Source organism: Mucor mucedo (assembly GCF_025094135.1).
Source record: "Mucor mucedo strain NRRL 3635 chromosome Unknown EV154scaffold_12, whole genome shotgun sequence".
NCBI lineage: Eukaryota > Fungi > Mucoromycota > Mucoromycetes > Mucorales > Mucoraceae > Mucor > Mucor mucedo.
Window position 1 is genome coordinate 55,322 of NW_026252296.1, and position 12,833 is coordinate 68,154.

General features: G+C 36.8%; 6 protein-coding genes across 6 annotated transcripts; all 6 read right to left on the reverse strand.

Moving 5' to 3' along the window:
* Positions 1–407: 407 nt before the first annotated feature.
* On the reverse strand, positions 408–1,389 carry EV154DRAFT_495991 (t-SNARE). The gene has a single exon (XM_051600102.1). It carries the CDS (start codon positions 1,364–1,366, stop codon positions 431–433), a length of 936 nt encoding a protein of 311 aa, XP_051461544.1. The 5' UTR covers positions 1,367–1,389; the 3' UTR covers positions 408–430.
* Positions 1,390–1,503: 114 nt separating this feature from the next.
* EV154DRAFT_495995 (uncharacterized protein) lies at positions 1,504–2,872 on the reverse strand. Its single transcript, XM_051600103.1, has 6 exons — positions 2,555–2,872; positions 2,424–2,490; positions 2,200–2,351; positions 2,092–2,143; positions 1,912–2,007; positions 1,504–1,853 (listed from the first exon to the last, which is right to left on the reverse strand). The coding sequence occupies exons 1-6, from the start codon at positions 2,828–2,830 to the stop codon at positions 1,543–1,545; spliced, it is 954 nt and encodes a 317-aa protein (XP_051461545.1). The 5' UTR covers positions 2,831–2,872; the 3' UTR covers positions 1,504–1,542.
* Positions 2,855–3,856, reverse strand: EV154DRAFT_599349 (uncharacterized protein). Its single transcript, XM_051607110.1, has 3 exons — positions 3,717–3,856; positions 3,495–3,620; positions 2,855–3,400 (listed from the first exon to the last, which is right to left on the reverse strand). Exons 1-3 carry the CDS (start codon positions 3,791–3,793, stop codon positions 2,965–2,967), a joined length of 639 nt encoding a protein of 212 aa, XP_051461546.1. The 5' UTR covers positions 3,794–3,856; the 3' UTR covers positions 2,855–2,964.
* Positions 3,857–3,924: 68 nt separating this feature from the next.
* On the reverse strand, positions 3,925–5,806 carry EV154DRAFT_542074 (threonine ammonia-lyase, biosynthetic). Its single transcript, XM_051604504.1, has 4 exons — positions 5,519–5,806; positions 5,351–5,439; positions 4,215–5,277; positions 3,925–4,134 (listed from the first exon to the last, which is right to left on the reverse strand). The coding sequence occupies exons 1-4, from the start codon at positions 5,766–5,768 to the stop codon at positions 4,001–4,003; spliced, it is 1,536 nt and encodes a 511-aa protein (XP_051461547.1). The 5' UTR covers positions 5,769–5,806; the 3' UTR covers positions 3,925–4,000.
* Positions 5,807–6,455: 649 nt separating this feature from the next.
* EV154DRAFT_559555 (uncharacterized protein) lies at positions 6,456–8,393 on the reverse strand (the record flags this gene model as incomplete). Its single annotated transcript, XM_051605557.1, has 9 exons — positions 6,456–6,565; positions 6,624–6,804; positions 6,983–7,094; positions 7,165–7,193; positions 7,304–7,399; positions 7,667–7,886; positions 7,973–8,065; positions 8,123–8,274; positions 8,343–8,393. The coding sequence occupies 9 exons, from the start codon at positions 8,391–8,393 to the stop codon at positions 6,456–6,458; spliced, it is 1,044 nt and encodes a 347-aa protein (XP_051461548.1).
* A 1,602-nt stretch (positions 8,394–9,995) lies between these two features.
* On the reverse strand, positions 9,996–11,197 carry EV154DRAFT_496016 (uncharacterized protein). Its single transcript, XM_051600104.1, has one exon. The coding sequence runs from the start codon at positions 11,093–11,095 to the stop codon at positions 10,040–10,042; it is 1,056 nt and encodes a 351-aa protein (XP_051461549.1). The 5' UTR covers positions 11,096–11,197; the 3' UTR covers positions 9,996–10,039.
* Between the last annotated feature and the right edge of the window lie 1,636 nt (positions 11,198–12,833).

Here is a 12,833-nt window from a genome sequence, read left to right on the forward strand (position 1 = left end):
TATATTCGGGATATCTAAGAATGGAGGGCGGAGTAGGGAAAAGAGTTTCTTTTTATTAGCGTCTCTCTTTTATGACCGAAACAACATTTTCCCTCTCTCATCTGCTTCTTCCCCCCTCCCCTTTTCACTGACACATGTCCTCCCGAATAAATTGATTCCTTACTACTAAAAAAGTAAATTTTGTCCGGCCGCTTGAAACTTTTCTTGTACTGGAATTTTAAGCTGATTAAAGAAAGGTGGGATATAAGAGATGAAAAAAAAAAAAAAAAAGGATTAGCACAATGTGTGTGTGTGTGTGTGTGTGTGTGTGTTATGGATTGGGCGCAGCGAACTGTACATGATTACACAAGAGTTTTTTGTGCACTAACAAAGAATATAGTGTTTAATTTATTAAATAAGGAAAGGAGAGAGAGAGAGAGAGAGAGAGAGATTATTGAGTACCATTGTTATTATTATTGTTGTTCTTTGGAATATAAATGGCTAGAATAATGGCAATGATGACCAAAATAATAATGAAAATACCAAAGCAAATCCACTTCTTACGACGAGTAGCAATAGCAGAGACTTTAGCCTTTTCAACATCTTCATAACCAGTTTTGACATACTCTGTAGTTTCAGCTGCACTTTGCTCAATCGTCTCTAAAACCTTGCCTTGAGCTTCCAACATATCCTGCATCTCCTCAAAGAGAACAGAAAGCTCTTGGACACTCTTGGCTAATTTACGGATATCTTCATGACGTTCCTGAACGGCATCGAGGGTATTTTGAGCACCTTGACGTCTATAATCACCACTAACTGACTGCATTAACTGTTGAGCAAAGACAGCTCCTCTACCTTGTTCAGCACTAGCAATAGCCTGTTGAATCTCTTGTGGTGTTGCATTAGGGTTAGCAATCTTAATTTGTCGTTCCAATTGTTGTCCCTCTGCTCTTTGGAATTCACTAGCTACTCGACGATGATTCTCAATAGCATCCATAAAGTTCTTGGTGACAGTACTAAAGGCATTCTTTCGCATAGCTAAATCCGTATGACGACTGGTGGGTTCTATCTCCTTTAACTTTTGCTTTACATGTGTCATAATTGTCTGTGTTTCGGTTGTTAGGTTATCAATGTTCTCTCTGTTTCTTTCCAACTCGGACGCATCAGCTGTCTGAAGTAAGCTGGATTGATACGATTGGATACGAGACACGTTCTGGTTGATTTGTTTGATACTTTCACGCACATGCGACACTTGGTTAAGAAATCCTTGTACTGAAGCAATCTCGCCTGATGAAGACAAAAGAGGTCGCATCTCATATCCTCCTCCTCCATTGTTGCCGAGATTACTTTGTTCCTTTTGAAGGTCACCCAATCTATTAACGCTCATCTTAACAGCAAAAAAAAAAAAAATATGTGAAAAAGAAGGGGAGAAGAAAAAAAATGGAGAGTCGGTGTTCAATGATCTATTTTTACATCAAAGGGAGGGGCTGAGCCAATGAAAATGGGCTTGGCAAAATAAATATGTAATTTTAAAAAAAAAAAAGTTTTTTTTATTAAATTTCTCTACCAGGCGGTAGTGTATTTTTCACCTGTCTCTAATAGGCCAACAGCTAATTTTAAAGCACTCTCGATATTCTGGTTTAAAATGCCTCCCTGCTCTATCTTTTGACTTGTATTTTTCACATCTTCTAATAATTGACGTTGTTTGGACTCTGCATTGATAATAATCGGTAACTGTAATAAAACTTTACATATCGTAATGGATAATTGCATACGTCTCCATAAACTGAAATAAGAAAGTGTTCTTAGTTCGTGTTGTAATTCGTATAATCGCATCAGCTCAAATTGAACCACCTTGTAATATTGATGTGTAGCTGCTCTAGACTGTTAGTTTCTTTTTTTTTTCATTGATTTTAAATACACATCATTTACACTGGAATAGCTCTCGCATCTTCTTGAAACCAAGCTCGATCTGAAGGATGGCGTCCTCTGTGATATGCATACCGGGATTAGTCTCGTTCAGCGCATCTGTATACCCAAAAAAAAAAAAAAAAAAAAAAATTAGTCAGGTGATCATGATGAGTGCAACAACAACTTCCATATCCTCTTTACGTATAAATGCCCGCATTGTTTGAAACTCTCCATCTAACATTTCATTGAACAGCTACAAGAAATATGTTAATATCCTTAAAGAGAGGAACCCTATTTTTTTTTTCTTACTTGGTGTAGCACACGCTGTAGGGTGTCATTAGGGTTGTCGTCGTCGGAATTGACAAAGGATGCCGAAGTGGAGGCAGTGCCTTTATGCTTTGATACATCGTACATGAGTTTGGATGACGGATTACTGAGTGTTTCATAGGCTATCGACAATACTACAAGGAATCATTGTAAGTCTATAGTAACAACAACTTTCAACACACACACACACACACACACATGCTTACGTTGAAAACTCTCGGTGGCTCGAGGATACGATGGCACAAACTTATCGGGATGACACACTCTGCTCCTCTTTTTTTTTTTTATTATTATTTAAGCATATAGAAATCAAGTATCTATTCTGTTTGCTGCTTACTTTAATGTACGCTCTTCGCACGTCTTCTGGAGTCGAATCTTTCTTGATTCCGAGAACACGATAATAGTCGGGTGCAGATAGAATTTCATCCACAAATCGGTATTTCTCTTCCTTTTGTTGAGTATTGATAAACGGCATGGTGTGTATAGTGGCGAAATGAAGGAAAAGAAATGAAGAAAGAATAATAATAATAAAAAAAAAAAGAGAAACAGGATATAAACAAAGGGGCAGAGACTTTTTCTTAAAAGGAGGGGGACACCCAAAAAAGATAAACATGTGAAAATTTCATTATTATCTTGTGAAGAATTTCAAAATAACAGAAGAAAAAAAAAACTTGTGCTTTTTTTTTTTTTTTTATACATTTCTTTGCTTTATTTTGTTTATTACAGTATTTTTATATAAAGAAAAGCTTAGATCTTTTGCATAGCAGCAACATCGACAGATTGAACGAAATCCTCGAATTCCAAAATCTTGTCAGACAAATCGTCCAAAAGAACCTTATCATCTTCAACAACACAGTTGATTTGGAGCTTCTTGATACCGTAACCAATGGCAACGAGTTGAGAACCACCCCAGAGGAGACCGTCCATCTCGATGGACTTGACAGCCTTGGTCAATTCCTCCATGTCAGTCTCATCATCCCAAGGCTTAACCTCAAGAGTAACGGTGGTCTTGGCAGTAGGCTTGGGCTTACCGGCCTTCTTGGCGTTGTATTCAGCAACACGTTGAGCCTTGAGCTTCTCAGCTTCCTCATCAACTTCCTCATCGTCGGAACCGAAGAGATCGAGATCATCGTCTTCCTCAGCAGCGGCAGCGGGGGCAGCAGCAGGAGCAGCAGCAGCATCCCTTTTTTAAAGAAATAGAATATTAGTACATTGATTTTTTTTTTTTCTGTCTGTGTCGCGCGCGTCTCTCTCTCTTCCTTTATCATTATACTCACTTGGTGATCAAACCTTGGACAGCGGCAATGTGAGCGTACCATCTGGCCAAGTGAGGATAGGCCTCAGCAGAGGGACCTTCGCTCAAAGCGGCAAAGACAGACTTATCAGCCTCGGATGCTTCAGCACTATATATTGTCTGATTAGATTACGTAAAAAAAAAACACGGGTTTTTTTTTTTTTTTTTTTTTTTTAAAAAAAAAAAAATGATGAATGATTTTTACCCCTTAACGTAGGAAACGTTCTCGAAATAGCTATCGAGGATCTTGTAGGCCAAAGGAGCTTCGAGAGTGAAAGACATTTTTGAAAATAAAAAAGTTTTTTGCAAAAAGAGAAAAAAAAAAGCTAGAAAAAGATTTTAACTATCCCTTTAAAAAAAAAAAAAAACTTTTTCGGTCCTCCCATCACTCTCATTGGCTAAGCCACCCACTTGTCATTTTTTTTTTTTTTTTTTGGCTTATTTTTTTATAGTGGGGGAAATTTTTATTATTTTTTATTTTATTTTTTTCTAGCATAAAAATGATTTGTACACTGTGTTATCAGTTTCTTCGATATATTGATAACCAAGTCGTGTTAAATAATCATTGAACTGCTCAGTATCCTCAGGAGGCACCTGCACACCCAAAAAGACCTTACCAATATCTACAATGATGAAGGATGAGTCACGATATCCAAAAAAGAAAAAAGGTTTTTTTTTTTTAAAAAAAAAAAAAAAGACTTACCGTCGCCATGGTTACGATAATGGAACAAGGAAACGTTCCATGTGGAATCCAAGCCAACCAAAAACTTGATTAAAGCACCAGGACGTTCAGGAAAGATAAATCGAAAGACACGTTCATTGACAGGTCTTGTGCCACCGACCATATAACGTGCATGAGCCTTTGCCAACTCGTTATCACTCACGTTTAAACTCTTCATACCCTGAGCTGACCAACCATCCATGACCTGTTTCACTTCAGTCTCGAGATCTTTTACCTTGAATGAGATGTAGATGTGTGCGTTCTCCTTATCGTTATAACGGTAGGAGAACTCGGTGACGGCACGAGGAATGACCTGATTGATCATATTCATGAAACTTCCCGGTTTTTCTGGAATAATGACTGTACAAAAGGCCTCTGTTTTCTCACCCAATTCTGCTCTTTCGGCAATAAACCTCAAACGATCAAAATTGACATTGGCACCCGACACAATGGCCACATGCACATCTTTTTTCGTCTCGGGATGTAACACCAGATACTTTTTGATCGCCGCTAAGGCAAGTGCACCCGTAGGCTCACAGACAGATCGCGTATCTTCAAATACATCCTTGATAGCCGCACACACCTCGTCGTTCGTTACAAGCACGACATCATCAATCAAACTCTTGGCCAATCGATAATTTTCCTCTCCGACCATACGGACTGCCGCACCATCCGCAAACAATCCAACCTCATCCAACACCACACGTTCATTGGCCTTTAAACTTTCATTCATGGCACTGGCATCGTGTGCTTCCACACCAATGATCTTGATATGAGGAGCGATACGCTTGACATAACTGCCAATACCAGCCACTAGTCCTCCACCGCCAATAGGGATAAAGATGGTGCTAATGTCATTCAAGTCATGTTGACGTAAAATCTCCATGCCAATCGTGCCTTGACCAGCAATCACATAAGGGTCATCAAAAGGTGGAATGTCTAAAAGTCCCTCTTCTTTTGTTAATCGCGCACATTCTTTTTTTGCCTCGTCAAAGTCGTCACCGTACAATACCACTTCAGCGCCTAATCGTGCGACATTACGCCACTGTGGATATCCCTGTCAGTTTTCCTATATCCATATCTATATGTGTGTCTGTATGTAAATTTAAATTCTTTACCTTGATGGCGGGTGTGGGTACGGGCATGACAATTTTGGCTTTGATGCCTAATTTCTTTGCGGAATAGGCAACACCCTGAGCATGATTACCTAAGTAAAATAAAAAGGGGGATGTCAGTCTCTTGTGATATATAGAACATTTAAATATAAAAATCTATATAAAAATTACCGGCAGAGCAGGCAATAACACCACGCTGCTTTTCTTCAGGAGTTAAATGAGCCATACGGTTGTAAGCACCACGGATCTTGAAGGAAAAGACAGGCTGAAGATCTTCTCGCTTCAGATAGATTTTGGACCCAAGCTTAGAATTCAGGTTGAGAGCCTCCTGCAGTGGTGTTTCTTGAATGATGTCATACACTCTGGCAGTCAAGATCATGCGCAGATAGTCGGGTTGTTCATTAGTTGTAGTAGTAGTCATTATTTGATAATATAAGGGAGAGAGAGAGAAAAAAAAAAGTGGGAATAAAGGGAGAGAGCATTCATCTTGCTCATATAGATTTTTTTTTTTAGGGTGGAACGGAGGTTCAATCCATACCAAAAACTGCACTCTAAATGACTCAGTAAAATCCAGTTACTTTTATTGGTTATTCATGCATTTGAAAATCCTGCCCACATTTTTTTTTTTAAATTAAATTTTCCAGTAATAAAAATTAGTTTGCCTAAATGTTCGTAGTTAATTTGCCCAAGCTCTCCAAAATAATTTGCTTAACTTTTACAGATAATTTGGCCAAACCAATGGTTAAAAAAGTGTTACAAGCACATAGGAAAAGCATTGGATTTTTTTTTTTATTACGATTTATTAAGAAATTTGATAGCAGATCAGTTCTTTCTTTCCCGTTTCCTTTTGGGGTTGAAGAACGTCGTCGGCGCATGGAGTACTGTAAGTTCTTTATATGAACCACGCATCATATTTAGTTGGTCTTTGATTGCTTTTTTCTCCAAAAACTGGTGTCACCACGTCCAACAAATTCAAATTATGTTGCTTAAACAGATATAGCCAGTGCAGAGTATCCTTAAACTCCTCCAGAATATTCATAGTGTGAGGCAGAACAAGCTCACCAACACGACGGTTGACTATACAAAAAATTCAATTAAAAACAGCTTGTTAAGCGAAAAAAAAAGGAGCAGGAAAGAGTTGATTGTCAATATTGGGAAGGATATTGACACAATGTGCATCAGATACTTGTGTAAGAGTAAACATAACACCGACGAAACCTATGTTTCATTTTAGTTTGTGACAGAAATAAAACAGCCCATCTAAAATGCAACTTACCGGCCCAGTCCATGCCCAAAAGGGACAAGTTATCATGATGAACAAGTTTAGAGAGATTATGTAATATTGCACTATTCGTACAAATGTTTTTAATTCGCTGTTGTTCAATAACCTTTGCTGTTGTAGCTGGCTTCTTCCACTCTGAGCTACACATTTCTATGTCAGACCCTTCGACAAGTTGCTGTCATTGTTTTGTTTGTATTTGCTTACAGCTTATCGTTTCATCATTACTAATCACCGTATTTACGATGCGAGGAGATGAGGGAGGACTGTCAACATAACAAAGGTATGTAAAAGGATCCCGTTTTCCAGTTATTAAAGGGCGTCGGTTGCCCTCGCCGCTTGTAAAGATAACTGACGATTAAATCAATTCTCCTTCCAATCAAATCCTTCTTCTCATCATCATCATCATCAGATGCTCTCATATTGACATTTCGGGCATCCTTTGTTGCTTCAGATGTGTGCTCACCGCTATATACACAATAAAAAGTTTTAGGATCATAGTGATAAACCAAGCATGAGCTGTTTTAGGTGAACTTACTCAATCAATCTCAAGGGATGGGGGTACTTCTAAACAGGATATCCAGAACGCAAGCTGTTTTTCGGTAACATGTGAATTCACTTTCATTACTTGATTTAGTTTCGAACTTTATGATCACGTAATCCGACACATCCAATACCTTTACTAATTCTTTATCGTGGTTCTTCACCACCAACAAACCAGTTTTCATTTTGAAAACCTCGGCTCTCGCCAGGTCAGCGTCATGGCTCGGACACTACATAAGTAAAAATATTATCTGATTAGCAAATCGCATTACAGAGTATTTACAAATTTATTTACCGCAACGAAACTATCGAAGATCCCTCGTAATTTTTTTTTTTTTTTTTGGTTATACCGTGTTGTAGCTTCGGTTACGGTGCAGCTTCTAGCCAAATGATTACCATGAGCAAATCAAAGTGTTTGAAGCAGGCTCTTAAACTTGAATGTGTTAGGATGGAATAATGAAAGATGACTTTAGCCCCTATTTCGTTGGTCTAAGAACTTCGTTAGAGGCGAAATTCTTGGGATTGACCGAAGACAGACTAATGCATTCCAAACGAGGTGCGGAAGTGATGGAAGAGATGTAGCGGTTTTTGTTCATTCGACGTTTACTACCTAAACTAGCTGATTCACCAATGGCTGCTTCAACTTCCTTCAACTTGTCAAAATATGACTCAATCATAGACCAAATATGCGACTGATACCAAGCTTCACGATGAGATCTATCCTTATTGCGAAGGCATTTGACCCAGGACGTTTTCATTGATCTAGATCTAAAGTTAAGGGATCAAAGATGATCAGTTCATACAATGCTTTAATGCCAGTGTCTTGTCTGTTGAAGAACTCGTCGAATACTTCCAATGTACTACCATCGAAGTATATGATATGACTCAAAGACAACCTATATTACAAGTAAGTTATTGAAGTGTGATCTTCATGTAATAATTGAAGGATTTACTTTAAAGCGTATGTTTGAGCTAATTTTTGGGTTATTGACAGGAGTTCATACGACAAGACATCCAATGCATCTGCCAGTGTTTTCGGCTGGTGGTTTAAGATCTTAGAGTTTAGCTTTCTTATTATTTCCATAGATACAGCACCACGCTTGAGCTATAAAAAAATAAATATTCACTTAAGAGCCTATACACAAAAATACAAGGTGATCAATTTAAACTTACATAATCGTATCCCGCTTTAAAAACCAATGATTGAAAGTCCTGAATAAACATTTCGGTTTAGAATGAATGAAGTAATCATAAAAGAAAGTAAAAATAAAATAAAACTACATTCACGGCAGCTGTACTATTTTCCTCTTCATCCCCATCGTCCTCTTCTGCAATTATGTCTACCTTTTTTTTTTTCTGTACGCAATCAATGAAATAAGATACAGTTGTGAAATTTTGGAAAAAAAAATAACTAGGTATTTACCTTTATTCTTTGTAATTGACTGTTGTTGTTTTCAATCAATGATAGTGCGAAATTTGGGTGTATTTTTATTTTTTATTTACCTGGTTTATGGTTTGACGCGTGGATAAGTAGTTTGTTTGTGTCTGAGCTTGGATGAGCATTGTTGGCTCAGTAGTACTCTGTTGAGAATTATTTAGGATCGATTTCTCATGTTTTTCAATAAGATTGTTCCAATTTTCAATCCACCTTTTACGGAAATGTCAGGACCTCCGTAATTTTTTCAAACGTATTTTTTTTTATACCACTTACAGGAATTCTAGCCAAGCCCAGTAGGCCAGTATGATTACATCTATTTACAGTAAAATCCCTGCTATTCACAGTCTGTGAGTTCCAAAAGCTCATAAACTCTGCCTAGAAGGTCACCCTTCTATAGCAAAGACTAGCCGCAGTCGCAATACCGCAATGCTATCTTTTTTCATTTTAGCGTCTTTTGAACGAAACAAGAGTTACTACTAAACAAACCGTTTTACTTTATCGACTGCTTTCATACGATAGAAAAAATATGTTATCTAAGGGAAAAGAAAAGGAGAAGAATAAAGTGTGTGAACCAGCTTTATTTATAGGCTGATAAATAAGAGCTTATGTCAGAATGATTTATTTATTTGTTTCATCATCCATAATGTTTGGGCCTTTACTTAAAACAGTAAACCACCCTCAAGTAAATCGGAACCTGGTAGTTGTCTATCTGCGTTCCAGTAGTAACTTGTAATGACAGTGAAGCAGATTTTATGGAAAACAGAAATCGATCATCCTATGGCATGTCGATCGACGTGTAGACCATCACGTGATTCTAAAAAATACATAAATACGTTTGAAAAAAATACGGAGTTCTAGACATTTGTGGGATTGTTGTTAAACTTGGTTTTCAAGAGGTTGCTCAAGTAAGAGTATGTAGCGGCTTTATTGCAATTTCGTTCCTCCTTAGTAAGATCGATGCACGTATTAGAATCTCACATCCCGTATTTAGTGCTTGTTAAATAATCGAAGACAGTTACGGGAATCATTTGGGAGACCTTTACAAGAAAAGAGTTGATAAAAAATATATATATACATTAAAAACAAATGATATATTTATAATAGTCTCTAATGTCTGCATTATGATCTTGTCGAGTAACCAACTTCTATAAATTGCTGTACACTGAAAAGTTTATCTTTTATGAGGTTGAATATTTGTAACATTGGTTAGGCCAAATTATTTGTAAAAGTTGAGCAAATTATTTTGGAGAGCTTGGGCAAATTAACTACAAATATTTGGGCAAACTAATTTTTATTACTGGGAAATTTAACTTTACACAATTGACCAATCTTTTTCAAAAAAAGTGGGCATAATTTTCAAACACTCAGTAAATTGAGACTCAGTATGCAAAAAAAAAAAAAAAAAAAAAAAAAAAAGTATATATGTAGCAGCTTAAGCGATTGGCCTTGATTTGCGCTTCCATTCATAGACAGGTTGTAGAGTAGGTGGTGGTAATACATTAATAGCAGAGGATAAATGAATTTCAAATCGACCCTTTTTAATAAATGTATCTTGGTGATGTTTCAATTCATGCAAGATGGGAGGCATCAGGATGGTATCCCCGCCTGGTTTCCTCCAGAACTGATTATCCCATATCTGATGGCCCTCCTCCTCTTCTTCCTCTTCCTCTTTGTCTGCAGTGTAGTCGGGAGGGCAGTAAATACTGCTGTGATCACTGCCTCGAATCATGGAACTATGACTGATACGAGAAGTCACAATCAATGAGGGCAAGCGTTCACTATCATCCTGTCCACAGAACGTACAAATCTTTTCCTCCATGTGCTTTCGTGGACACTCTTCGTCTTCCGATAGAATACGGATACCTGCAATGTCTGCAAATTCCTTGGCAGTCAAGTCTTCGGAATTCACCGTAATGTTGGAAGACGAGATACAGGAGACATGCGAGTAGTGACGTATATGCTGCTGTGTCTTTTTCCGATTATTATTATTGCTGCTGCTGGTGGGCTGAATGGGCGTACTGTTTGTGTGTCGATGTCCAATCAGTGGTTTCTTCAGTATGCTTGTTTCTTTTCTCCCTGTGGGTGCCTGAGAGAGTAGTGGTGGTAGTGGTGGTAGTGATGGTGATGGTAAAATACATGATGTAGGCTTATTATTATTATAATTGTTGTTGTTATGGTTGTTGTTATGGTTATGGTTATTATTATTGTTGTTACGAGAAGGATGATGTTGGGGATGCAAATTTTGATTGTTACCAAGACTCTTTTGCTGCTTGTATCTGTTATGTTCAAAGAGAGCGTCGTTGGCAAACGGATGAGGATCTTCTGTACGAAAGAAGTCAATGAATGTACTGAGAGAGGATCGTCTGTCTGTATGGCGTCTCTTTTTATGAGTGTGAAAAGGGTTTGTGAGTTTATTTAACATGGCATTGAATTTGGACTCTTTTTTTCGATTTCTCTTTAAGGAAAGAGTAGAGAAAGCGTTGGTCATCACAGATAGTGGTGGGAATTTATATAGTGTCTATTAGAAAGGGGGAATATAAAAGGGAAAGCTAAAAGAGGAGAGATAACAAAAGGAGAAGATGCCAAAATATATACCCAAAAAAAAAAAAAAAAAAAAAAAAAAAAAAAAGGGACAAAGAGGAGTGTGAGAGAGAAAGAGAAAGAATATGCAGAAAGAGAGAGAGAGAGAGAGAGAGAGAGAAAGAGAAAAGAAATAAATAGAAATGTTATTGACAATAAATAACTATTCATTTACTACTTGTTTGTGCTTTAGAATACAACCATGAACAAGCGGCTAAATCACGTTCTCAACGCACAAACGTTTTTTTTTCCGCATGATTTTTTATAACCATGTCTCATACCTGGTTACTTTCTCTTTTATATGAGACCTAACACTAATCAAAAATTAAGGGGTTATAAAACTTGTCATCTACAGATATGCAACAAATTGATTAAAAAAAGGTCTGGACTCACAATGAACCCTTAGAGTCCATAAACAATACATCATCCATGTGTGCGTGTCTAATTTAATATAAATCCATGTCAAAATAAAAGCTATTTATACACACACACTCTCTCTCTCTTTCTTTTTTTTCTTTATACTCACGTGTACATGATTAGAGTGGAATAGAATAATTACTGTCCACTTTACTCATAATGTATGATAATTAAATAACTAGAAAAGACTGCCCTCCTAACCTCTTTTTAATTAACTCTTTTAAAATGATATAATAACAGTCATCACAACAATCACGCTTCTCATTTATGTGTGTATCAGTCTCTGCATAAGTATCCATAAAGCCTGATGCTTGTATTGTACATTACCCGGTATCATTCATTTCCTGTCTCTCCCCCCAGATATATCCTAACGGAATTCAATAAATCCGGCATCCAAACATAAAATATGGAATCATTTTTTTTTCTATTTTATTTCATGCCATCCATGTATGTCTATGGGGGATTACACGTAGTATTTAAAAAAAAGCCTCTCTCTTTTTTTTACTCTTCAACTTTTTTAGATTGAAAACAAATAATAATAAAAAAAGACAACAAAACGGCATATGGAAAGAGAAAGTAAATATGACATTGCATTCTTTTTTTTATTATTATTATTATTTTTACGCCCTATTGACCAATCACAAGACATTTTTCAAACACGTATTACATTGCATTTCTTTTCATGCCCCCAACAACATATTTCATTTAAAATAGTAGTTAGAAATCTCCTCGTATATATTGATTTTTTAACCTCCTTATCTCTCAGACACAGACAATGGATCATTTTAGTAGATTGCTAGAATTTGATTTCGGAGACTTTATTTTTTCTATTTGTGTACATATACTATGTAATGCGTTTGTTTGATGACATGATGACAAAAAGGTTAAAAAAAAAAGAGAGTGGGCTAAACGGGAAATGATCTAACCATGATGTAAAATAGATATATATTATCCCTTTAGGGCAAAAATATCATTTTCAGTTTCTACACTAAAAAAAAAAAAGGAGTGAAAAGGAATCCCAAGAATTTAGCTCTCCAGTTAGTGCGGTGTGTGCCCTCAAGAATTCTTTTTTTGCTTTTTCCGATAAAGAAATAGAACGTAAAGAATATCATGTCGATCCCAACTCTCTGCTAAGCTTTTTCTTCTATTTCTATTGGGAACGTCATTTTTTCTAAATTCTGGGTGTTTTAAAACACAGCCTCAAAAAGAAAATTATACGTTTTTTTATA